The following is a 25,614-nucleotide window of genomic DNA, read 5'->3' on the forward strand; positions in this document are numbered from 1 at the left end:
TAGATTTGTCGAAAAATTGCATTAGCAGTGATGAGAAGTATAACATTTGGTTGCTTCTTAATGGATTTAAAATGTTTTTAAATTTGTATTGAAGTTTATAAGATGATCCTCTGCCATATACTGATTGGTTGTTTCAAATGCAGCCAAAGGCTTATACTAGATGATACTAGTCTTGATTCACCACGACACCAGCAATGTATCTTGATTTCACCCTAAATTCTGGAACTGAATGGTTTCAAAGCACCCCAGAATCATGGAATGCCTTTGTGTATACGCTTGAAGGAGATGGTGTGTTTGGATCCTCAGATGAATCACCTGCAGGGCCCAGGCAGCTCTTGCTTTTGGGTCCAGGAAATGGGCTTAAAGTGTGGCTGATCAAGCCAACCACTCAGGTTTGCTTTGATTGGAGGCCAACCTTTGAATGAAACTGTTGTTCAGTATGCACCCTTTGTGATGAACACTAAATCTGAGATCCAAGAAGACCTTTGAGGAATGTAGCTCCTACAAGAATGGCTTTGTAAATGCTAGGTATTGGAGTTGTGAAGTTTGAATCAGTCTCAAATGGATAGAACACAGCAAGAAACATGCTTGGAGAGTCTATACTCAAGCTTTGTATACACAGTTGAAAAGCAGGGATATTCAATTTTAGGGATTAACAATTTCTTTTAGAGGCTCAATATATGAGTCGTGTTCTTTATTTTTGTTGAAAGGTAGATGAGTGCTCATGTAATTTCCTTGTGCACTCCATAGTGTGTAACATGTATACTTTTCTTTTTTTTTCCATCAAAAGAAAGGTTCTTTATGATTTCTATTCATTTGAGACAAAACTTAGAATTCATTCTTTTTATGATAACTAAATCAGAGTTTGAATTCAACTTTGCACCATTTGATACAATGCAGCAGGTTTTTTTGGCAATTGGATTTGTTAGACACAATGCTAAGTACTACTTTGGCTAACTGGAATTGAGTTTTTGTTGCTTGATAACTTCTCATGCCTTCATTTTTCTTAGAACAGAAGCACACATACCCTTCTTCATTTATCACAAACAAGAGTTCTAAAACAAATGGAATTGAACTTGAAGACAATAACAGAGATAGATAACCTTTTCTCACCCTGCCAAACTCTATCGAAAACAGAAAAACATAGGAAACATGACTTAGATTATTTTGTCTAACACAGGTAAGGTATTTCACACTAATTTGGGTTCTGAATAAAGGCTACAGCTGTGCTTTGTTTGCAATTTCAGAGATTTGGGTTTAGAATGTATTCCAATATCCAATGCTTCTTGTTTTCTTGCTTCGCAATGCATGACATAAATCCAGAATAGAGACTTCATATCCAACACAGTTGCAACTCCTCTGCATATTATTCTGCGATGGCTGATCTTACTTAATATGAATCAAGTGTGTTTGCATCATGGGATATCACATGGATCCTAGAGAAACAGAGTGGCGATCAACAGCACATATAGAGAACATTTAATTTTAACAGGGGTTGTTCGGGCCTTTTTTTCTGATGTGGACTTGTGGGAGAAGCAACAAGAGTGTGATAAGCCCTTTCCATCAAATATTTCCTCCAACACCATACCTTGGGCCAAAATAAAAAGGAATCCTAAAGATGCCCCGTTAATGCTTACCTAAGTTTTCATGACATTCTTAATGGTATCCATGGTTCCTTTCCCAACCATTAAGATCTCACTGGAAAAGGTTATGAAGTTCATACTACTTTTGCAAAGAATTTAATGAAAACAAGGTACCAAATCCCCAAACCACACATATAGCTGAGTTTTCTTAGATCATTCACCTAAGTCTAACAATTAGTTGAATGATTGTTTCAGCACAGATTTTAGATAAACATTCTATATACCAAATCCTGATGGGATCGAACCATCATCCCCTAGATAATATCTAGGTGCTCTCCCAGTTGAGCTAAGGATTCACCTAAAAAATCAAATATGTTACAATAATCGTATTTTAGAACATTTGGATGAATATAGCCAATAATGAGAACATCAAACAAGATTATAAGCAAAACAATGAGAAGTGTATTGGAATAATTTATTAACATGATCATGGATAGCATTCATCCAAGAAAAAAAATAAAAGTTTTATTTGCTTAACAAAGCGAGCAAGAGATAGACCCTATCTAAATGCTGCTCATATCTTCAATTGCCCAAGTATTATCCGACACTGGTGCACTGGGAGTACAAGTCGTTCCAATGTAAAAAGATCAATTGGACAGCAGCAACACTATGTTTAGGTAAATATACTGTAAATAAGATGCAGATCTTCACCCTTCAAAGAGGAAATCTATTGTTATTTAGCATTGGAGCCCATTCTAATTTTGTGCAACACGTTGAGCACTATATTTCAAATATGAACCTCATCAGTGGTAGGGCAGTGATAGTTTCCATGTTCACCTGACTTGCTTTCAGTTGCCAGAATGATATGGAGGGAGGAACTTGGACTTCCAGCCAAAACAGATCAATTGGACAGCAGCCAAATAACCTAGACTTTTTTGAATACCCTAACCAATGCTCACATTGTTTTCCTTCTAAAAAAGGCAACAGATCTATTAGTAAAAAATCATCAGAATAATCAATTTCAATCTCACATATTGGTCTTCTTAATATATCTGACTGAATACAGTAAGACCAACTGATCAATGGTCTTTTAAATACAAAACGATTCAATGGTCAATTAAAAGGTAATCTAATCTGAGAAAAAAGAGATTACTAATTAAAAAAAACAGAGTCAGACCAGCCAAGCCAGAAAGCTAATCTAAGTTCCCTTCCTAAGTGGTTTCTTCAAATTCCAAAAGATGAATCATATCGGCAACTTGTATCAAAGTATGTCTAAAACATCATGTCAATAATGTAAACTAGGAGCATTTCAAGAGAAAATAATTGCAATAAAACATGCTACTCGACTCAATGAATGACCCCAAGTCTTGAACCAATGCACAAATAAAACTGAAGAGAATGATAAAACAGGGTAATCACAAATTACAAAACCATATAATCAATATGATGAAATCCAACTAGAACACAGTAGTACTACAGAATAGCAATTCAAGTGCCAGATTAGAACCACTTGAATTAGAGAACCAAATAATCAAACATGACATGGCAGAATCAATAAATAGAAGATTCAAATCAGTTCCTTATTGTGCAACTTAAAATATTTAGAATGAAAACCAAAGCAAGGCAAAGCAATCTAGATCTTTCTAATAATGGATAAATTTAATACCAGAAGTAAATCTAACCCGGTGCACCAGTTTATCCGAAGTCTTCAACCAACATCCTGCTGCACTTCAATTCTTTGTGGTCTATTTGGGTTTCTTTATTAAGTCTAACCATTCTCTAATTCTAACCCCACATGAATTAATGATCTTTAGCTCAATTGATAGAGCACTTGGCACATGAGCATGTTTCAAGAGGATGGTGGTTCAAATCCACCAAGATTCTTTTGATTTGTTATGAGTTTAACATCACAAACAACTTGAGTTTAGTTTGCACTTCACAAGAAGAGTTGACCTCCTCGTAACTGATGGAGTGGAGGATTCAATATCCTAGAATTGCACAGGGTTGCTTGGCAACAGATCATGTTTCCATATTTAACTCTCACTTTAATAGGATAACCATCATAATTCTTTAATAAGAATGTATAATCACAATCCAACATGTTTACAGAGGATTTGAGCTGTTCATACTTTAAAATTTGGCAATTCTACTTGCAAGGCATCATGATGGAGCTGCTACATATTTTCTCCATTCTTCTCCTTATTCAAGCATAGGTCAAAGGATTCACAAAATAAATAAATAAACAAAGTCCCTCATTCCCATACCAGAATAAGATTTTATACTTCGGTACAAACTAAACCCAAGCTTCAGAATTTTCTCTTCAATTCCAAAGCACTGAATTTCAAATACATGCACAATATAAATCCTGTTTACTGAAGATCACATACTATGACCTACTCCTTGAGTCCCAATATTCACATAAGACCACAAGAGAAAAACAAAACAGTCCTACTAAACAGAATAAAATTTGACATTTCCATTACGAACCTCAAATCAACTCTTCCCTATCCATGAAAAATAAATAAATTTTTATTTGCTTAGCAAAGCAAGCAAGAGATAGATCCTTTCTAAACAGCATTGATCCGTGATGTTTTCCCACAGATATCATATTCATTCGAATTCATACCTGGTATAGGAATCAATGGTGTGTAAGCGTGATATACACACCAGGCTCATCTTGCTCAACCCATTCAGCATTGTGATTAGTTTCACCTCTGTTCTGTTCCATTCCTGGTAGTTGCTTCTGAATGGCCCAGTCTGTTGTGATTGGAATTACAGTTACCGCTGCTGTTGTATCCATTGGGAAGTACCATGCTAGTTGCTCCGTTAGTATTTGGTTCATGGGAAGCTGCTGGACTGCTCAGCCACTTCAACTGGTGCAGCAGAAACATCTACTGAAGCAGGACTGGAACCAGTTGCACACTGCTCCCACTGGTGACCTTTCAGCCATATCCTTCAGCAATATGAAAATTAAAAGGACAAGAAGTCAGCAGCAAGCACTCATTTCCCCACCAACCAGTAGTTGGTTATGGCAACTCCTTTTCTCTTTTCCACATGTCATGATCCCAGGGCCCTAACAGAATCCAATAGATTACCCCATAGTTCAACACCGACAAACATAGAAGTACTGTTAAATAGAAAAATACCAACATAATAAGAAAGACAAGGATACTGGAATCATGCAACTGGTAAAACCAGTCGCAAAAACATAGAATCTAATACTTATTACATTTACAGAAAGGGTATAACATTTTTGCTCCAAAAAGTTCGATCTTCTAAGATGAGTGTAATGAAAACCCAAAGCATAGCAAAAACCAAGCCAATATAGCAATTAATGCTAAACTAAATCCTAGTCAACTTACAGTAAAATCTATACTTGATGAAGAACTATGAATGTAAACATGTATCTTACGTGGGCAGTCAGTGATTTAATCACTTCCTATGCTGCTTTGCATTTCGCAGCCTCTTCCCCTGCAATTTCTATGGCTTCTTTCAGCTGCTTTGTCATTCTTTCCAGCTCATCATCTAGCAGTTGTGCTTTATGAGTGAGATTTTCTACCTACATATAAAGTTAATCAGAAATAATTCCTAAAGAGAGTACTAATTGCAGCAGCAAGTCGTCCAATGGAAGCAAGAAAGCAGACAGTTTGATTTGTTTGAAAATAAACTAGTAGTCCTTTTGGTAACCTACCATGCACAGAGTAATCCAATAAAAGCCTAGGTTACAAAAGAAGAAAATTTTGTTTTATATAATGATCTTCATTATATAACCTCTTTGGAATCAATATTTCACGACCATAGGAAGCCATATATGCACATGACATCATACTAATAAGTCAAAGAAAATAAATATCAATTCTATTATTAAATTGGCATGAACATAATTTCCAAACAGAGACCAAGCATGATGACAGAGGTAAAACTAGAAATTAAGAACAGCATAGACATGGATTCATGAACTATTTTCTACATAATACAACCTGAGAAACCATACAAATGAGATTATAACTGCACCAATCCGAGCTTGAGCAACATATTGAGATGTAACTGTGGTCAGAGCAGCGACCAGACCTCTGAACATGGATATAACAAGAATAATAAGTCATTTACTCCAAGTTTATAATCACAGACTGCAAACAAAACAGCAATAAGATGAAGTTAAGCTCAATTGAGCTAAGGGCTTAACGAAAGAAGCATGAATTCACAAGTGAGAAAATGCCATAAAGGTGATTAGATAATGCACAAGGTCTTCCAAAGCACCCTAGAAGCTTTTCTCATAAGGATGTTCCTGAGATAGGTTCCCATATGGCAGTGTAGCAGTTCCTGGTGTCGAGTATTGGTGAAATTTCATCAACAGCCTAGGCATGACCACCCAAGCCAACATGGTAGCAGTCAACTACAGACATATATTGGGATGAAATGTAAGTTGAAATTATTAGTGTAGTGCAAAAAAAATTAACATCTCTAACCTAGCCAAATATCCCAACTGGACTATCATCATTGTGAGCAAGGAAAAACCCACCGAGACTGTATCTGCAAAGTGAAAATTCAACTTCAACACTGACATTTTCATTGTGAAGTTTGGGTTGGAGGTGGGGATCAAAGACTAAAGTATAAAACCCTAAATATTCAACTAGTTTAAACTCGTTTGGGGATAAAGCTCACGCAATTTCTGCTTTCACGAGATGGAGTTGACACAATTCACTGAGAGCCTAAGACATTTTAACATAAAATTCATTCATTAATGAAAGTGCAAGAGAACACAACGAGAAATCAAAGATCATGAATGTGCATATAAAAGAATGAACCAAACGTAAAAGAATACATGCCTTCCTCTGAACAACCTTGCAGGTTTGGCATGATCTGAAGAGTGTTTTGCTTCTCCAACTCCCCACTCCTTGCTAAACTTGGAGCAACTTAACAACCATGTACTGTCAATTACCACTAGGGGGTTCTAGAACAGAAACTATGGTTTGTTATGCACATAAAATAGAAGTAATACAAATGAATATAAAATATGTTATTGAATTTAAAATAAATAATTCTATTACCGTTCAAATCTAAATCCATCACCAAATGAGTGCCTTGTGTATTGTCATCTCTAGTTGAAGAATGAACCTACAATTATAGCATGTACAATTTTTTGTTTCAAAATTATTCATAATAAAAATAAAAAAAAATTACTCCACAAAATACAATAATTGGAAATAAGAATATTACCCATGGACATGTCATGATGTTATGCCTAGAACTATTGTAACCAAAGCAACGATAATCCCTTTTGCTATTAACATCTTCGATGCATGAAACGAAACGGGATACTCTTGGTCTTCCTTTGCTTAAAGAAGGATGTGACATATCACGTACTGGAGGCCCTGTTGGATTCAAAGGACACAAATTGGCAGTTGAAGTGCTAACAGTCGGTTGCAAACTCAACACCTCCTTAAGACCATCGCTCAAAATTCTAAAAGCAGCATTATACCTCTGTTGTGAAATTGATCCTTCAATTGCTAACTTGTTGGCAAGGTCATGTAGAATCCAAACAAGTTGTTGACGTTCTTGAGATGAGCCTTCGCTAGTTATAGATCCACTATTATCAGTATGAGCAGCTTTAGTCCATCTATGCAAAATATACTTCATGGGAATCTAGGATCTGTTTGTTATTACTTAAATCTTAAGTATGTACCTGCAAAGTATACCTTTTTGCTCAAACAACTTACAACTGCAGCTGGTGACTTCACTCTCTTGGTTATCCAACACATACTGCACCCTACTCTATTGATCTCCCTACTTTAAACAAACCTTGTACCTATCATCATCACAAAGCTCTGCCTCAAGACCAAAAGAATTATGTCACTCAGTTGAGAAAACACTAAACACTTTTGCCATGAAAATCTCAACACCTTGATGTTCAATTTTATGAGCAGTACAACAAGTAGGGATGGAAGTGATGTTGGTGTCTTCTTTGGCTTCCTTTCCTTGCCTTTTCTTTATAGCTTCTTCATACTGAGTTACAAACTCACTAATTGGGGTAGATGGTGTAAAGAAGCCCTTAAAATACTTATTCATTGACGCTCCTCTTTGAGTCGTACTCATACCAGAAATAAATAAATAAATAAAATAAAATTTCATCCAATGTTGCTGTATCTTGAACTGTCTTTCTAACCACTTATGATTTTTTAAAGGTATCTTTGTATCATCAAATGCCAACTCTCCTCAAACTCTTGTGGTGTCCTTGAATCATTAATACAAGTATACAACTGTTATAAGCTGATTTAAAGTCAGGATGTCACTTGTACAGTGGCCCCATGTGTTTGATCTTGTGTTTCTCCAAATGCCATCCACAGAGTCTATGGACAGTTGATGGCAAAACTTGCTTTATTGCTCTCAATATTGTTGGATCTTCATCAATCAATATTGCCTTCAGTTGTACATTATGCATAGCTTGAAGCCATGTCCTAAATAACCATATAAATGAATCTTTTGTTTCATCCACTATTAGGCCACAACCAAGCAATATACATTGCATATGATGATTGACACTAGTGATTTGACAAATCTTATTGAGAGTAATGGTGGAACATTGATTTTAAAAGGGGGGGGAGGGGGGAAATCAACAAATCACATATATAGGAACAAGGACAAAATTTAGAGAAGATTGAACAATTTAATCAAGACAAATTTGGTATACATAAAATTCTAGTACATTTCTTTAACTAGTCAATACAACATGTCTATAAAAGATTATCAAATTTTGATAATAGATTTGGATGCATATAGAGTTATTGTACTGAGTTCAATGAGTATGAAAGTTAGAATTTGACAAGCAGAAAATAGCAAGCCAATAATGCTAATTTTTGCGTCCATATTCTCTTGTTTATACATACTTTCATCATAGAGTTGAGTTGAGGCTTCAGAAAATCTTTGTTCAATGGTTTCTGGTCTGGTTGTAATTGTCAGGTGAATTTTTGGAATGATACAAAAGCCAATAGGAATGCCTTAGGGGTTTCATATCAGAGCAAATAAGAACTTTCAGATAAAGATTAACTAGAGATCATAAAAGAGATCCAAACCAAGTTTCAGAAATCTGAATTGAAAAATTATAGCAAGAGAGGGACTTCAGAAAGTAGATCGATAATGACGCAAAAAAATGAATAGAAACCATCTACAGATTTTAGCAAGTGCAATGAAACAACAACCTGAAACTTTAGCGTTAAAGTTAGCACAAAAAATATAACATCTAAAAGTAAAAGTAGTTTGGATGGGAAGAAAACTAAGGAATGTCGTGCGTACCAAAAGAGGTGCTGTGAAATGAAATTTCCTTTTCAACGACAGCAAAAGAACCACTGCAATGTTCCAAACTCGATGGGCGCAAGTTTTCAGTGAAGCCAATAGAGAAGCAATAGAGGAAAGTGAAGCCAATAGAGAAGGAAGAGGAAGAGAGAGAACAAACAGAAGAAGGAGAAGAGTCGTTAGTATAACTGTCAGCCCGCGAGCAAGAATCAAGCGTGGTTTGTTACTATTTTTTTTTTAAATTTAACTGCCAATAGAAGGTAAGGTCAACTCATAAATACGGGTGAAAAATATAAGAATTTTATTGGAATATTCAGATTTAGTTAGCAAATCTGACGGTAAATATTTAAAACAATTCAACTAACATATTCACATGTCCGTTCAGCTACCACCTTCCCATTACGAAATGATAACCAACTATGCCTCAAGATATCTCATTAAATAACAACCAGTATACAATTAATCTACATAGCCATTGCTAAGTGCTAATCGGACATGAACAAGTTACAAAATGACTAGCACAGTGAGCTCCAGAATACTAAAGAAAAGGAAAAACCGGATCATCAGCAGGTGCTTTAGACTGCATGGATTACTGTACAAGAGCTTCACATTTGATATCTCACATTTGAGTAGGGAATTTTGATTTCAGCCTTCAAAAGATCAGTTGAGACGTCAGTGCCTTTTGCCTTGAATGTGTTGTCTGTGGATTCAAGCGCTCGAGAAGCTTGCAGAGCCATTTCACTGTGCAGTTGCAGACAAGTCATTGACATCTACACAAATATTAATATCAAAGTTCTCAGTCACCATAACAAACAATAATTGGTTGTGGTAAGTAATCACAATAAGATTTTTGCCAAAAAAAATGTAATCAAAATAAGATGGATCCAAATGATTGGTTAGGGATACAAAAGATTATAGAAATCAAGTTTTAAAAGCAAGCAACTGGAGAGATATCATTGATTTACCACTCAGCCCTAGTGAAATAAAAATCCCCTTCAGGAAGATCTCTCTATGCACTCCCCCATTGGCCCTTGAGCTGGAGCATGAACTACAAGACCAGACAGATCTCTTGCCTATATGTACACACAAGAATTAAATGTAGGCATGCTGCCAGTATGCCATTATTCCCCCTTCCTCCCTTTCCCGTTTAAAAAAAGAAACAAAAGAAAAAGAAGGGACAAATGAAAAGAACCATCCTGGCCATTGGTTAAGGCTGCCTGCAATTCATCCAGAAACCAAAAAAAAAGGCTGCCTTCATAACTATAATCATTTATATACAGGGAACTCTTGTGACCGGAGTGGTGAATTAAGAAGTGTAACCTTCTTTTAGTGTCCCGTTGTCTTAATTAATAAATGCAGTTCTTGTGAAACAATAAGATTTGTGATAACTGAAGAAAAAGCTAACTGATGTAGACCAAACTTTCCCTTTCCTAGTTTGTAATTTGAATTAAGAAGTGTAACCTTCTTTTAGTGTCCCGTTGTCTTAATTAATAAATACAGTTCTTGTGAAACAATTTGATTTGTGATAACTGAAGAAAAAGCTAACTGATGTAGACCAAACTTTCCCTTTCCTAGTTTGTAATTCTAATTGCACCTCCAACAATAGAGCTTTGGTAATACTTACCATTGAGCATTCATTATCTGTATCTGATTCAACAATAAGCAGAGCCCACGTGCGTATCCATTCAAGTCCTTTAGATAATTCAGCATTGCCTTCAATCAAAGCGGATGCTACAAAAGAGGGATGAAGCGCCACCAAGACGCATGAAGCTGCAAACAGCACTGATCTTCTAACATAGGCTTCCACATGATGCGAAACCTCCCTGGATGGAACAGAAAAAAAAACATCAAATAATCCCAAAATATATAAGACACAAAGTTCCAGATTTAGTTATTAGGCATGGGACTCTTCTACCAACGGCAACTTAGTAATGTGCTGTAGGTTCATAAAGCAGTGATTTCCAGCAACTCGATGGATCCAACCCAGAAAATCTGCAAGCCAAAAACAGCTGCCTCAAAAGATTATAGTTGTCCTCCTTGTGGCTATGTATTAACCAATCACGTTAGTGTTCTTCCTTTTAGGTGTCATGATTGAGTGTTGGGTACAATATCCCAAAGATGGTACAAAGGAGTGAAGGATCCTCTTACATCATGCCCACACCACATATACCAGAATGCCATTGGTTGCCATTGCTACTGAAACTCCCCTATAATATTAAATTGGTTTATATTAAACCATACCTAGAGCTTAACATATCAAGAAGGGCAGGAGCTAAAGCCATCGCCTCAGGATGCATGGCTACACATCTCATACAAACACCAAGCATGTGGATAAGTTTCCCAAGAACAACAAAGTCCCCACCAAGCAAGTCAACACCATGCCTCTTCTTATCATACCCCTGCATAGCTGGAAGCATAAATGCAGCTGCATATAGAGGGAACTCATTTTTCGAATATTCCAATGGGTTTTGTTGCATCCTTTCAGATTGGAGGCTCCATCTTCGTGACTTGCCAATTTTTTTCTGACTAGGTTTCAGTGGAAGATTCCTCTCATAGCGATATGACCAATTCAAAGAGGTTTCTGTTTCGGAGGCCTCTTTCCAAGGGCCTGCTCCTACAGGCCCCTTGCTTGGAGGTAAGAACCATGGCTTCTCTGAAGTAGATATTAAGTTCCCTTGCTGATGCCTTGGTCTATTGCTTATAGCATGAGCAAGCTCTTCTGCTGCATCACTCATGACATCAAGTATCAGAATGCGTTGACTGATATCCAAATTAGGTGAATACAATAATTTGTTTACAGCAGCAACAGATTCAAATGGACATGTAACAAGCAACGCAACCAGTGCTCGTTGCCTCTTTTCTTCTGCTGAATCTTCCTCTCCTTCAACGGTGAGATCAGAACAACGGACCTGCACTAGTGTTCTCACAAGATCATCAGAGACATACTGAAGTTCATCAGGTGATGCTCTTACAAGCTTATCAGCAACATCAAGTGCCCTTTCCACCTAAAATAACAGAATTAGTTAATAACTAAATTTTATTTTTTCAGCATAATTCCAAACAAAACGAGTCTAACATTTTCCATTCAAATGGTCCATTAGTTAGTGATGATAAAGTGATACTACTGTGCATTTCGTTCACTAGATGGACATGCTTACCCTGTTGTGGTTCTTTTAAGACCACCCACAGAATAGTCGCCTAGAAGAAGCCAACGTCAACCAAATAGAACCAAAAAACTACATGTCATTATCCCAACTAAATGGGATAAGCTAAATGGGTCCTTGCTCTCTAATCAGCTCTTCAAGGTCATACTTGATGAATCAACTAAATGGGAAGAAATTTCTTCTTTCTCTCCCCCCCCCCTCCCCTCCTTTTTTGTCGGGAAAGGGTAGGGTAAGTGTTCAACATATTGTTTTTATCATAAAGGGCTTCAATTTTCCCCTTTTTTTGCTTAACCATCATATGACAATCCGATTAGATTAGTTTCCCACATTTCTAGGGATGCTGCAAGTGTAGGTTTTAAATTATCTATCTTCCCAAGACAATGATATTATCATCATTCAACCTTCTTTACCATCTATTTACCAGAGAGTATATTAGATTTACACTTACACTGTCTGGATTGTCAGGTTTGCGTAATGCTCCAACTAGATCAACCAGCTGGGATAATTTCATTTTCAAGTCTCCATCGTCATCAGACAGGTCATATGGCTGCAATGATGAGTCACTTGAGCATTCAGAATTCTCAGTGTCATTATCATCATCATCATCTTTGTCTTCATCGGAGTATTCATCATATAGAGACGTTGGGTCAACAACCTCATCTGGATCAACCAACTTTAATTCAGATTTCTTGTGCCTATCCTTCACACTGTTATTTTTCCAACCATCAGCAGCACTGCTGACTCCCCTTTTCAGCTCAGAGACACAACTTGTCACTTCATTATTAGCCTTTCCTATGCAATCTGAACTAGCTGGAACTCGTTTTGTGGGTTTATTGAACCCAAATTCCCAGTCGATAGTCCCCTCACTACAACTGTCATCAAGGTAAAGAGGATTTTTCGGGTCTACTACTTTAGAGAACACTAAAGCTATACAACTAGCCATTCTCCGTACTAAAGTGATGGGGCTCTCCAGTCTACCTACAAAAAGTTAAAGAGATGGTCAGATATAAGAATGCAACATAATCTCTCAACGGCAAAGGTACTAAAACAAACAGGGAAGTCAAGAAATCTACAGCTAACTCCCTGAAGGATTAAGGGCATCACATCCTTGGCTGTTTCTAGTTCTTCTTTTGACATCTGCTCCAAGGAGAGGCCAACAGCCGCAGTAACATCTGAAACTTCAGTTAAGAAGCTGCAAAATGTAGATAATAAAATTTCCAAAGAACAAACTAACTAAATCTAGTTATTTTCACCTATTTATGGGTGAGAGGTGGGGGAAGGGAAGAGATTCTGAAATTCCAAGTCCCATTTTCCAGTGATGAATCAATTTACAGAAATATACTAAAGAGAAAGAATTCAACTCAACATGCTTAACTCCTATCGCTTATAGGTGGCATACTTCAGAAAAGAAACTACAAGTGGTACTCCTGGAAAGAAAGAGTACATTATTCTAAGTAAATTACATATCAAATTGATGCTAGATATCAGACTTTTCATGAAATTGAAATATTGTGCAATTCATATATTACTGAACGCAAAAAAGTAGGCAGTACAAAGAAGGATACATGTTTGTTGCTCCATTGCAGCAGATTGTACAAATTGACGTTTAGACCAAACCCCAATCAGACACTGCACTATGTCTATGAGGCTTTGAGTATTCTGACCTTTCGTCAATGATTCAGAACTTGGTGGGCAATCAAGAACAGCAAACTGAAGAATCCACCTCAGGCAACAGAGAGGAAATACTTTCCAAAATAAAAATTTGTCAACAAAAATAGCTCTGAAAAAGAGAAACCGCCACAAATCAACATGATGACACTGTAAATAAAACCAAGAAATGTAGGTAAATATTGCTTATCACATAAAATGGGATTATTAATAGACAACAGCATTCGAATAGGATGCATCAACAACTTTATATTCTACAAAGCAACCACAAAACAAAGATGTCGAACATGTAAATGCCAATCACATGACTCCAACAAGAGAATATCTTTCAAGGTACCAAGACAACTTGATAGTTACAGCTAGGAAGGACATGCATCATTGATCATGTGATAGAAGTTCATGCCATTCTGCTAACAAATGTTTTACAATGAAAAGGAATCACCTGGTGCATGAGTTGCAATTACAGTTATAATGCAACACCTGCTACAATCATAAAATAGATTTTAATCTCCAAGATGTAGAAATAGAAGACTGTAGGCCCCTTCTTCATAGAAAGCATGAGATTGTCACAGATACAACATATTAAAAAACGAATTAGCTTAATTTGCCTGATGTAGCAGCAATCAAGAAAGCTGCATAAGTAAATATACTCCCTACAGAAAAGTGGGCTAAGCCAACCAATCTTGCTTGCACAATGGAAAGAGCCACTGGTTTATCTCTCCATCGAATCAAATCAGCCAAAGGTGTGCATTCATGAGCCCATGCTAAAGTTTCAATCAATTCCTTGCCAATATCCAGGATATTAAGAACATAAATCTAGTAGCCAAACAAGATGTCCAAATAGGGAATCCATGCCCAGACCAATAAACTATTCATACCAAAAGGGTTATAGTCATTGATAAGTTGCAAGAGAAAAGATGGTGATTAGGAAATGCAACACTTATAATGAAATGTAAGTTGCATCCTCAATTGGGTTAATAGATGTACCAGAATCTTCGTTTTCCATAAACTGTATTTGTTATATTCTCCTGTAGGGGAAATGCTTAAGTTTTTCTGGAGTCTAGATTATAGTGAAACACTCCATGGTATTTGAACTTTTATTTAAAAATAATGTATTGACTCTATTGAGCACCACTCTAGAGAACTGTGTCAATACATCTCTAACAAAGCTCCACGACCAATTAAGAGCTGTTTAGGACATTAGATTCAAACACAGCTTTACATAGGCAAACAACCAGACTTGGATTAGAATTTTTAGATTCTGTCACAACTTTGAAAAATAGAAAACTAGAGTGGTAGGCATGTAAAGCAGAATATACTTAACAATCCCAATTACACTAGGAAATTGAAATCAGGATTACACAAGAAAAGAAGAGACAACTCTAGAACCCACATATTTGGCCTTTGGGACTTCTTCACTTAGGCTTCTCATAAGGTCTGACTTATCGTACTTCCCTATTTGGACCGACTATTAGAGCGTGGCAAATTTAGAGGTTCTAAACATTGTTCATATCGCAAATGCCAAGGAAAGTCGACTTCATTAAATTTCCAGTTAAATGCTTTTCTTTTTTTCTTTCCGGCTAAAAGTGTCTAAGTTGCATGCAAGCTGGAATTTCTGGGAATGTAAGTTTACTAAGATTGTGAACCTATGCACTCAGACAATTGAACACATCAATCTAAGTGGCATAATTAGCTCTACTACATCAGACTTAATCACTAAGAAAATAGCTGGTAAAATAAGTTATAGATTCTATGCCACACATTTAATAGTATGATATAGATATTCCAGAAGTAAAATGTACATAACTCACTAGAAAAGTTAAATGATCAATGAAATTAGATCATGCAACAAGAAACACTTTGGAAAGAATTGCCTGTGTGGTTCACCCACCCACCAACTCACTTCAGAGAAAAGAGTAAACAACTGAGGAAGCAATATGAAAATTCCATCTCTCTAAACTACACATTTGATACCTACTCCCCTTAAACTTTCTTCTAACCTTGTTTGTGTTTCATAAACATTATCAATTGATGTTTGTGATTAGCTACGCAACAATTTAAATGAAAATTTGATAAAGCAAGAGGAAAGATAGTGATTAGGAAATGCAACACTTTTAATGAAAAACAGATGCAGAAATGCAGAAGAGGTAAGATATTGACATGGAAACCAAGGCACAATTTGTTTCACACACACATACAAAAAATAGATGGTCACAACCTCATTGAAGCTTGACTTCTAAAAGTTCGATGAAACAATATCCATAAGGTCCAGTAAGCTTCAATATCAGTAATATGTTCATATGCGAGCTGACGCAATAACTGTTCGGACAATCTTTCCACAGCATGCAAGTCCTTTATTGTCCCCATTATCATAAACCAGAACTGGAAGTTAGTTTTTGATCTGAACAGATTGTGGTCTATAAAATTAGCATCTGATGATATGCAACCTCGAATAAGTCCGAGAATACGAGGGATCACTTCTGCTAGCAAAATATCTGCAAATAAGTGCTTCCCTTTGAGTGAGTTTAGAAACCATCCTACAAATAGTAGAAAGAAAGTAAAAATGATGGAATGACAAGTCTAGTTATGCATATCTGATGTTGAACAGTTTCTACTAATATTTAACTAGTCCAAGAGATCTGTAACTAATAATAATCAGCTCAGCATATCAACCTTCTTTAATGGGTATATTGTTGTCCTTTATTGGAGGACTAGGATGACCTGCCATGTGGTGCAACTTGCAAGCCTACAATCTATCATAGATAGTAATTTTGCTCAACAACAAAGTTCTCTAGTTTGTTTGAAAAGCTCTCAGATTAACTTTTAGTTGCTGAAAGATCTCTTAAACTCTTTCCATAGAGTCAGGTGCTGTGGGCAGCAAGAGCCTGCCATGTTCATTAATTCTCTAATACCACTTGATATCTGAGATTTATGAGAGATCAACCAGAAGCCAAAACAAGGTGAAAGTTAGGGTTTCATGCAAGGGTTATGGCCCAGTAAGTGAGGGGGATTCTGTCAATGAAGGTTTTCATGAAGGAGCTTGAATGGTGAAGTTGAAAAGTTAACCCAAATTTTGGTTTGTTTTTGGGTTTTAAAAAATTGAATTGAAGAAATCCACAGCAATTTCAGTCAAAGCATATAACCGTCCCCTCCATTTCCTAGACCCCCCCCCCAAACAAACAAAAAACCAAAAAAGAGCTAGAAAGGAAATAAGTACCACAGCAATTTCATCAAAGCATATAAGTATATAACCCCGTGTCAACTTCTTTTTTTGTTCTCCCCATCAAATAACTTTGAAGTATAAGTAGCATAAAAAAAATTTCATCCTCAAGGACTGGAAAAAATCAATCCCACAGCCTGACCAAGCCAAAATAAGTTTTTGGAAAACAAAGGGTAGAAACAAGTTTTAAACAAACAATTGTGGTTTTTCAGCATCTATTGCTCTGACATGATGAAAGATTAATATAACAAAATCTCTATTCAATTCTAAGCTTAATGGATTAAAAAATTGTGTACTAGCACAACTTTTTTTGAAGAATTAGTAATGAATCTTAATTAAATAACTACAACTATCAATATTATAAATTATTTGGCAACATCAGCCCAAGTAAATGATTAAAAAAAATTAAAATATGAAGAGTGAAAAAGCCTTGTTTGACAAGATTAGTTTGGGAGCTTTAACACTCTAAAGAATGCCATACACTTAAAAGAAAGACACAATACACATCTAGAAAAAATCATCTCTCTCACCTAAGCAAACCAAGCGACACTAGTTCTCAAGGCACCTGGATGCCAAGGGGATGGGTCACCTAGGCTTTACTAACAACAATTTGGCAGGAAAAACAAAAAACTTGTCATGGAGAAAGGAAATTGCATACTCCAAAAGGCACTTCAAATGGTTCAGTTCATTAAACATCACCTGCAAATCCCCGTCGACAGATACGAGAAAATGTTTCCCCTATAAATAAGAAGACACCATCAGAAACACATTGATCCAGTGCCAGTGCCCCTCCATTGTTACATAATATAACCGACCTTTCTTCTGCTCCCGCAAGAAGCTGAATAATGACTTGCTTAAAGAACTGACTATAATAACCGTCAAGAATAGACATTGATGAATACAAGGAACAAAAAGATAAAAGAAAGAATTGAAAAGTAACTAGTCCTTAGAACTAAATAGCCAGGAAGACAAAGAATTGGATATTCAACATTCATAAGTCCTATGCTTTAACAAGAATAAATTCATTATGCTGCTTGGCAAATAAAATGTGATTCAATTTTCAATTCTATATCATGCTTCTAGCCTCACTAAATTATTCAAATAAAAATCTTCTAATAGAACATTTGTGGATACTTGGAAGAGAGTGCAGCTGGGGCTCCCAATCGAGCCTTGTCAGGAATAGATGCAACCAGCTGTGCAATCCTAGAAGCGTAGGCTGAAATGTCTGTTTTGAGTAGCTTATTAGTAGATATTTCTGATGAGCAATAACCATCAACCTCTCTAGCCATCTGCAGCACGCCATTGTTGTCGAGCAAACATAGCACCAGAATTCTATTATAGAAGGAAATTTATTAAAAAAATAACAAGAATAAAAAGTAAAAATCAGCTGTTGGCCATTATAATTAGGCAAAGCAATATGTCAAGAACCTTTAAGTAATATTGAGTTCTATTTCCGACCACACTTAATGTTTTGTTTTACCTATTCCTTTTCAATTCTTTTGGGAGGAGGGGCAGGATGAGGTGGGAGTGCTTGGATACAATTTGATGCAAGACAACCCCCTCAATAATACCAAAAGAAAGAGGTAACAAATTCTCAGAAGTTCAATGATATGTTTACAAAGCCAAGGCTTACAGTCACTTTCATATTCATAGGAGGGCCATATTATTTACTAAAGTTCCATTATGTGCCCCTCCCCAGATTGTCATACATATGCCAAACTAATATGATCTTCTCAAAAAACAGAATGAAATCTCGAAGAAAAAGTAAAATGCAGATGATGCATATACAACAAAAATGTAGACAATACTATAAGGTAGCCAGATACCTTTCCACATTTGAGCAGATAACGTTAAGATCATTATCTTTTTTACTTCCACTCTTTAGAAGAGCAGGAATTATAGCCTCAACAACCTCAGAAGGAGGCCCTTTAATAAAGAATGAATCATACACGTGTGCCCGAGCAGAAAAAGGGAAACAAGCTAACCAATCCAAAGCAATATCTGCATGCACAAAAAACATAGGGCATGACCAACCACAGACATAAAAAATGACAGTGAAAAAATTATGATTTCTCCAACCAGGCTCCAGATATCAACTACATCATTTAAATCATGTTTAGCCATTGGCTTTCAAACCTGAGGCCATAAAAATCAGGGGGGGGGTCTACAAAAATTGTTCCATTGAACCTAATTTCCATCTCCTATTTTCAATAAATACAAGCCAAACACATAAAAAAAGAAGGTGATACAGATGACAATGTTTCACAAAGGATCAAACTACGATGAATTGGAGAGATGCATTTGATTGATGCATTCCTTTAAAACCCAAAAGGAAACTTTATAGTATAAGTAGCTATGATGTATGTAGCAAAATGTGGTCGTTAAGAAACATCACATAAACAAACTCAGTGTAGAGGAAATGAAGAAGCCGAGATGGATCAGTGGAAAAATAGGAAAGATAAAGTAAGGAATGATTGCATTATAGCAGGTTTTGGATAGCTCCAATACATGTCACAAGAAAGTTGCTAGAGGTGGCATGGCCATGTCAAAAGGAGGCCTTTGAATTCTACAATACAGAGAAAGTGGATTCACTCCCTAGTTCCCTACAACTGAAGGAACCAAACGAGCTCAGCACTGACATAAGGTAACCCTAGGAGAAGTTCTGGAAAGAGATATGCATGGCTTAGGCATGTGTTTAATACAAACTTGAATAGAACTAATTGGAGGACAATGATCCATGTAGCCGAATCACATTTAGTTTGGAGGTTGAGTTATTTTATAGGCCTGATGCAACAAAACAAAATTATTTGGTAGAAACTGGACAGAAGTTTATGTAACAAGGAAACTTCAGTTTATGACACCAGATTTCCTTGTCCCAAAGGGATCATACACTTCTGATTTCTACCCAAAGGGTGGGGGGTGATAAGCACTATTGAAAAGATAAAGTTCACAACATTTGTGTGTTTGTTTTGAGTCCATGTGCATGTATTTATGTCCTTGTGTTTTGTTTTGAAAAGATAGTGTTCATAACAGATGCCAAAGCAGATGTGCATTTGAGTCCATGTAAATGTATTTGCATCCTCGTTTTCTGAGGGAAAAATTATTTCAACGACCAATACATAACAGTGAATTCACATGAGTAACAAAACTAAAAAAGATGCAGTTATCTTACCATATATTAAAACCCTAGCCAGAGTGGGAAATGCTGCTCCATGGTAGAAAACATTCCACCATTCTTCCATCTCAGAAGGAGAAGGAATCTTGCCGCTGAGTAACTGAAACGCCAAAAATAGGTATTAGAGTGAAAATCTAAAAGAAGCGGCATTGTGGACCATTTCTACAATACTAAATGAACCAATTCGATCATTTATATAATCAAAGTAGCTTCTCCTATATGGCGACAATGAAAAAAAATTTTGAATTGGAACCAACACAAAAACAAGCAAACAGTAACTTAAACAAACCTGATTCTTGAAGCGGCTATCAACACACCCTGAAATTTGAACAATATTTGATTAAATTACAATATTGGAGCTGATTTTATAGTAAAAATAACTACACAGGAGATGAAAATTTCGACTTTTTTCGGAATGGAACGAGAACTTTAGTCATATATTGAGATTCAAAATGAAGAATTAGTCACAGAAGACACAAAATAGTCCAAAATGAGGACTAACCTGAAAGACGAGATGAATCAACAGGGAAAAGCTTAAGTGCAATGGAGTGTAGTGAACATATAACTTGGTCAACATGTTTTGCTTCTCTAATGGTAGAAACAACCTCTCCAACCTTGTCAAGAATCTCTGATTCAAGCTCTTTCTTTTTTCTCGTAGACTCTTCCATTACTGCTAAGAATTTTGGATTCGAGTTCTCGTCTCTTCTAACTGTCCCTTGGAGCTACACCAGGAAAAAGGAAACGCAATGAACACCGAAAATTGGTAGTTCCCACGCTGCCAGCAAATGCACATCTCTCTGCTGTGCAGAGCAGTGCGGCACCACAGATTGACAAGTGTCAAATTCTTAATTAATGGCACAGATTAAAAAGCTGAGTTTTAAATGAAAAATACCCACTTATGACCCGTTTTAGCCAACCCACCCGTTTCTGAAAAAAAAAATGAAAACCGACCTCGTTTGCCATTTCAACTCCATCTTCTTCCCTCTCACTGCATTCTTTCATGGTCTCTTCCTCATCTGTTGCTTTCTTCTTCATTGTGTTCCTCTTTCATTTGAGAACCCTTTTCTTCATCTCTTTCTAGTTAATGAACACCACTGATTCTTGAATACATCCTCAACGAGCAAAAGCCCTCTCCTGACAAACAACATAAATCAAAAGCTTATAAATTCGACAGATACCTCTCTACAGTCTGCAACTTCTGAAATCAGAAATCAGATGGTTCAAGCGTTTGCCAAGAAGAACTCATGTGTTTCCCGACATTTTCAGCTCGCCCTAACTTGTAAAACTTTAAAAATATAAAATAGGAATTTCTCGCCTTAACTCTCATATTGCAGGAAAAGCAAGGGCTCTGATAAAGCCAAACCAGAAAGTCAAGAAGAGAATGCCAAAATCACTGCGTACGATTATAAGACAGACCTCCAGCCACAAGATTTCAGAAAGGTTGGGATTGGAAAATCCTCATTCTAAATAGAGAAAACTTTTAACCAATAGAAAATATTGAGTTAAAGCAAGAGATACACACAGAGTCAAGATTCCAAGATAAAGATAAATCAAATAAAACTTTAATCTAACAATCCAAGATTCAAAGAGAAACTAATAAACGAAACTGCAATGCGGCAAAAAAAAAACAAATTCCAGTCGTAGCCTATTAACTCTCAGAATAGAACAAGAAACATCCATGGAGATCAAGATCTAATCGTTTATCAAATCTCTTTATGCGCACAAAACCAGTAACGAACACAGCAGAGGCAAAATGCAGATCATATTAACCTAAGCATTCCACTAGCGATTTATCCTAAGGGAAACAATAAATTCTACCATTACCCTGTAGAGAGATGGAGGAAAGGGAGCGAGAGAACGAATGACGGAAGGAGTTCCATAGTGGGTTTTTTCATTTCTTAGAACGGGTCATAAAAACGGGTGGGGTTGGCTAAAACGGTTCATAAACATGAGTATTTTTTACTTAAAACTCAGGTTTGTAATCTAAACCATTAATAAAGAATATGACACATGTCAAACTGTAATGCCGCACTACAGAGGATTTTTTTCCTCAAAGGATGGAATGGCCGTATGGGTTATGCGTTACACTTACACGCCCATAGGAATGTCAATCGACCGAGTTGGGCTGGGAATTCTCAAACTCGGGCAATCCTAATTGTCTCAACTCAGCCCAGCCCAAATCTAGTTGACCTGAATGAGGCAGTCCAATCTTTAGTTTCAGGTGGAGAAGTTAAAGCCCAGATCCTATTCAAAGCCCAGAGCTTGGGTTGGATGGGTTTAGTTGATGAGTTGGGATCCTCTACGTCCAGAGTTATAGAATTTTGCTCCTATCACACCCCTCACCACACATTTTGAAGGGTCTACCTCTAGGTACTAACAAAGTGGGTCAAAGATGGACTCTCCGCCTATTATGTGATGGAAAAGTGTGAGGGGAGCATAGTCTTCTACCTGGCATGGGTAGAGGATCTCAACTCTAGATTGACACCCTTACCCATGATGATTGTGGAGACAAATTATGATAAAGGCCCTTGCCATTGTGTACATGTATGATAAATTGGTCGTTACTATTCCGTAGCTTAACAAACTATTTAAGAATGAGGTCATTCGTTGAAAACACATCGTCTGTATGAAAATCCAATTTTAGGGTGTCTTTACTTTCAAATACAAAGGGGTGTATCAGTGTTTAAAGGCCTTTGTCGTGCAGTGCTGGAGCAACTCTTTAAAAGATCCTCTAGACTATTTTCTCTCTTGGAGGAACTATGGGTCCTAGTGATGGTCTAGCCATCCAAACTAATTAGATATTTTTTCCCCCTTTTTTTAAAGTCATTATCAACTCAATCCCTAGGATTGGGGGATCTAAGCCCAAGAGAGGGGAATGGTATGGAGGCACAAAGGCGGTATTCGGTACGGTTCAGTATTCAGTAATTTGGTGCGGTATACGGTATGTACCAACGGTATACCGTCTGAAACCATAACCATACCATACCATATTCCAAAAAACGGTTTCAGTATATACCGTACTGAATTTGAATCGGTATGGTACAATGTGGTTTTAAACAGTATGGTAAGGTATGGTTAAACGGTTTTGGTACCTTATTGACACCCTTAGTTTTAATAGTGCTAAGAGACTATTACAGTTGAATGTTCAATGTATATTTTGTCCTTCTAAATTAAGAAGTTAAAACACAATACTGTCCTCATTTAGAAGAAAAAAAATAATACAAAATACTAATTTTATAGTTATATCATTATTATTTTGAATTCTAAAAATAGACTTTCTAAATTATTATTTTTCACTAAGAAAAGGAACTTCCTAAAATTGATAGTTTCAAATTATATAGTAAATAAATGAAAACCAATGGAAGTAAGAACCTCTTAAAATTGATAACATCAAATTGAAAAGAAAATAACAAAAACTAAAAAATAATTAAATTGAAAATTGATATAAAAAATAAAAATAAAAAGCTATCAAATTAGGGTTAATTTTTTCTTCTAATTATTAAGATAATAATGTAACTTAATATAAAATATAAATAAGTAGAATAAATCTTAAAATTATTTTAAAATTTTTAAAAAATAAAATTTGTCACATCATCTCTTAACCAAGGAGTTTAACAGGGGCAACAATAATTATATGTAAAATTTAAGATTAGATTAGTAATTTCAAAAAGTCTAGAAGATAAAGGAGTAATTAAGCTATAATATAGGGAGATAACGGTAATTATTCCTTTATTTAAATATACAGAAAGGCTTCACCCTAATTCTAAGGAGATTCCAACTCTTGTACACTTTTCTCTTTTCCCTTTATCTTATCATCTTAATTTTGGAGATCTGTTTTTCATTTTCTAATCTAAAATATGAATGCCTATCCAAAAAATACTTTTAGACTGTTAAATGATACTTGTAAGTTAACCCTAAAATTAATTACATCCATTGAGTTACTCTCAGTAAAGGAAAAATATATCAACATTACCCCTTTACAGTAAAGAAATCATAGTCAGATATAGATGTAAACAAGTTAAACTTCTTTACAAAAATAAGAATCTCCTCAAATAAGAAATCCTAGACTCAACTCATCTTTCTCTTGCATTTACAACCACTCACCTTTTTCCATTCTTGCATCTTTTACATGATTCTTATTTTCACACAAAATTTTCCCCCCCCCCTCACTCTCCTCTACCAATAATGCGTTCTTATTTTTCACAGCCAAAACGATGCAATTGTCTTTCTCTACCAAATACTCTTCCCTTGTTGAATCTGATTCTAGGTTATCAACACATTATTCCTCTATTCTTATCACTGATCTTGTTCTTGGTGAGTCTCATTATCTAGAGATTTCAATCTATTGCAGCCAAAATTGATGCAATTAGATGTTTGGTGTGGAATGTTGTGGATTCTCTAAAACCGATTAAAGAATAAGGACTCAATATCTTATTGTCTGAATTTGATTCATATAAGGTTATTCAACACATTAATTCCTCCACTTGCCTTGAGTTTGCATATGTGCTGATTTTCTTAGATATTTTTCACCTCATGGGTTCTTTTGAATCTCTTGTATTTAATTTTATTCTAAGAGACTTCAATTCTTTGGTGATTTTCTTTGCATATGCTTTCAATGGGTGGTGGAAATTGTTAGTGGGTGTGGGACCCACATGTGATTCGGGCTGACCGGGGTGGGTCCCACTAGACTTCCTTTATTTGGCTTTCGTAGGTGCTTGTGTTGATGTTTTTGTATTTGTGGATAAATTTATGGGAAAAGTATTTTCTTGGTTTGTACTTCATAGCAAATGGGGAAAGAATGATTATAATGGTAAAAGAAAAAACCTTTGTTGGATTGATTGATTTTTTTTTTAAAATGTATAAACAACATACTACATTAAGAACTAGATTCAAAGAAACCCAACAACAAGAAGGAGAAGAAAACCAAATTTAGCAACATAGAAGAAAGATCAATTTGTTAATGCAATGCAGCTTATACTTTGTTTTATAACAAAACTGAGAGAAAGAAAAAAGTTCATATTATTTGAACTCATGATTTACAGGAAACTAAATCACAGTATGGGGGGAAAGTTATGAATTTCTAATGCCAACATCACAATACCCAACTGGATTCCTTAATTTCCTTTTCTAATAAGAAAAATAATATAAGGTGACGATGTCCCTTGTACTTATAGGAATGTCTTCCTTGAATGTTCTTTATGGTCTTCTACCTTAGATACTCTTTCCCTTGACTAAAGAGCGTGTCTCCAACAAGAATGCCTCTACTGAACACAAATCAACAATATATTAGTGCAACTGCAATCTAAATAAGCTTTGATCAATGGAGTATAAACAATAAAATTGATTAGTTGTGAGACCAATTAGGGCTAGGAAGGGGTAGTGGAATCCACTTCCTCTATCTACCATAATCCTTCCATGATCTCTCAAACACCATACATGTAGAGAGTGTAAGCTTGTCTTATCAAGGTTCAAACGTGAACTCTTTTTTTGAACTTGTAACACTGGGGTGGG

General features: G+C 36.0%; 1 protein-coding gene and 1 long non-coding RNA gene across 7 annotated transcripts; both read right to left on the reverse strand.

The window, feature by feature from the left end:
- Window positions 1-1,968: 1,968 nt before the first annotated feature.
- Window positions 1,969-8,253, reverse strand: LOC148999966 (uncharacterized). 2 transcript variants are annotated; one of them, XR_016170662.1, is made up of 3 exons: window positions 6,804-8,253; window positions 4,996-6,701; window positions 1,969-4,536 (listed from the first exon to the last, which is right to left on the reverse strand). It is a non-coding gene; the product is annotated as an uncharacterized LOC148999966 (long non-coding RNA). The 2 variants fall into 2 exon arrangements; XR_016170661.1 differs by having other exon boundaries at window positions 4,996-5,142; window positions 5,564-8,253.
- Window positions 8,254-8,359: 106 nt separating this feature from the next.
- Window positions 8,360-21,996, reverse strand: LOC148999967 (uncharacterized). Of its 5 annotated transcripts, XM_089139320.1 has the most exons (16): window positions 21,928-21,996; window positions 21,055-21,237; window positions 20,606-20,825; window positions 20,393-20,421; window positions 20,101-20,203; window positions 18,755-18,929; window positions 18,063-18,217; window positions 17,744-17,794; window positions 17,628-17,666; window positions 15,927-16,203; window positions 13,606-13,820; window positions 13,114-13,212; window positions 12,489-13,018; window positions 11,118-11,881; window positions 10,501-10,699; window positions 8,360-9,646 (listed from the first exon to the last, which is right to left on the reverse strand). In XM_089139320.1, the coding sequence occupies exons 2-16, from the start codon at window positions 21,136-21,138 to the stop codon at window positions 9,482-9,484; spliced, it is 3,105 nt and encodes a 1,034-aa protein (XP_088995446.1). In that variant the 5' UTR covers window positions 21,139-21,237; window positions 21,928-21,996; the 3' UTR covers window positions 8,360-9,481. The 5 variants fall into 5 exon arrangements, with proteins under 5 accessions (XP_088995446.1, XP_088995443.1, XP_088995445.1 ...); XM_089139317.1 differs by having other exon boundaries at window positions 17,628-17,794; window positions 18,063-18,260; XM_089139319.1 differs by lacking the exon at window positions 21,928-21,996 and adding an exon at window positions 21,874-21,890 and having other exon boundaries at window positions 17,628-17,794; window positions 18,063-18,260.
- Between the last annotated feature and the right edge of the window lie 3,618 nt (window positions 21,997-25,614).

Source organism: Hakea prostrata, chromosome 11 (assembly GCF_041222555.1).
Source record: "Hakea prostrata isolate BN-2017 chromosome 11, UWA_Hpros_2, whole genome shotgun sequence".
Lineage (NCBI taxonomy): Eukaryota > Viridiplantae > Streptophyta > Magnoliopsida > Proteales > Proteaceae > Hakea > Hakea prostrata.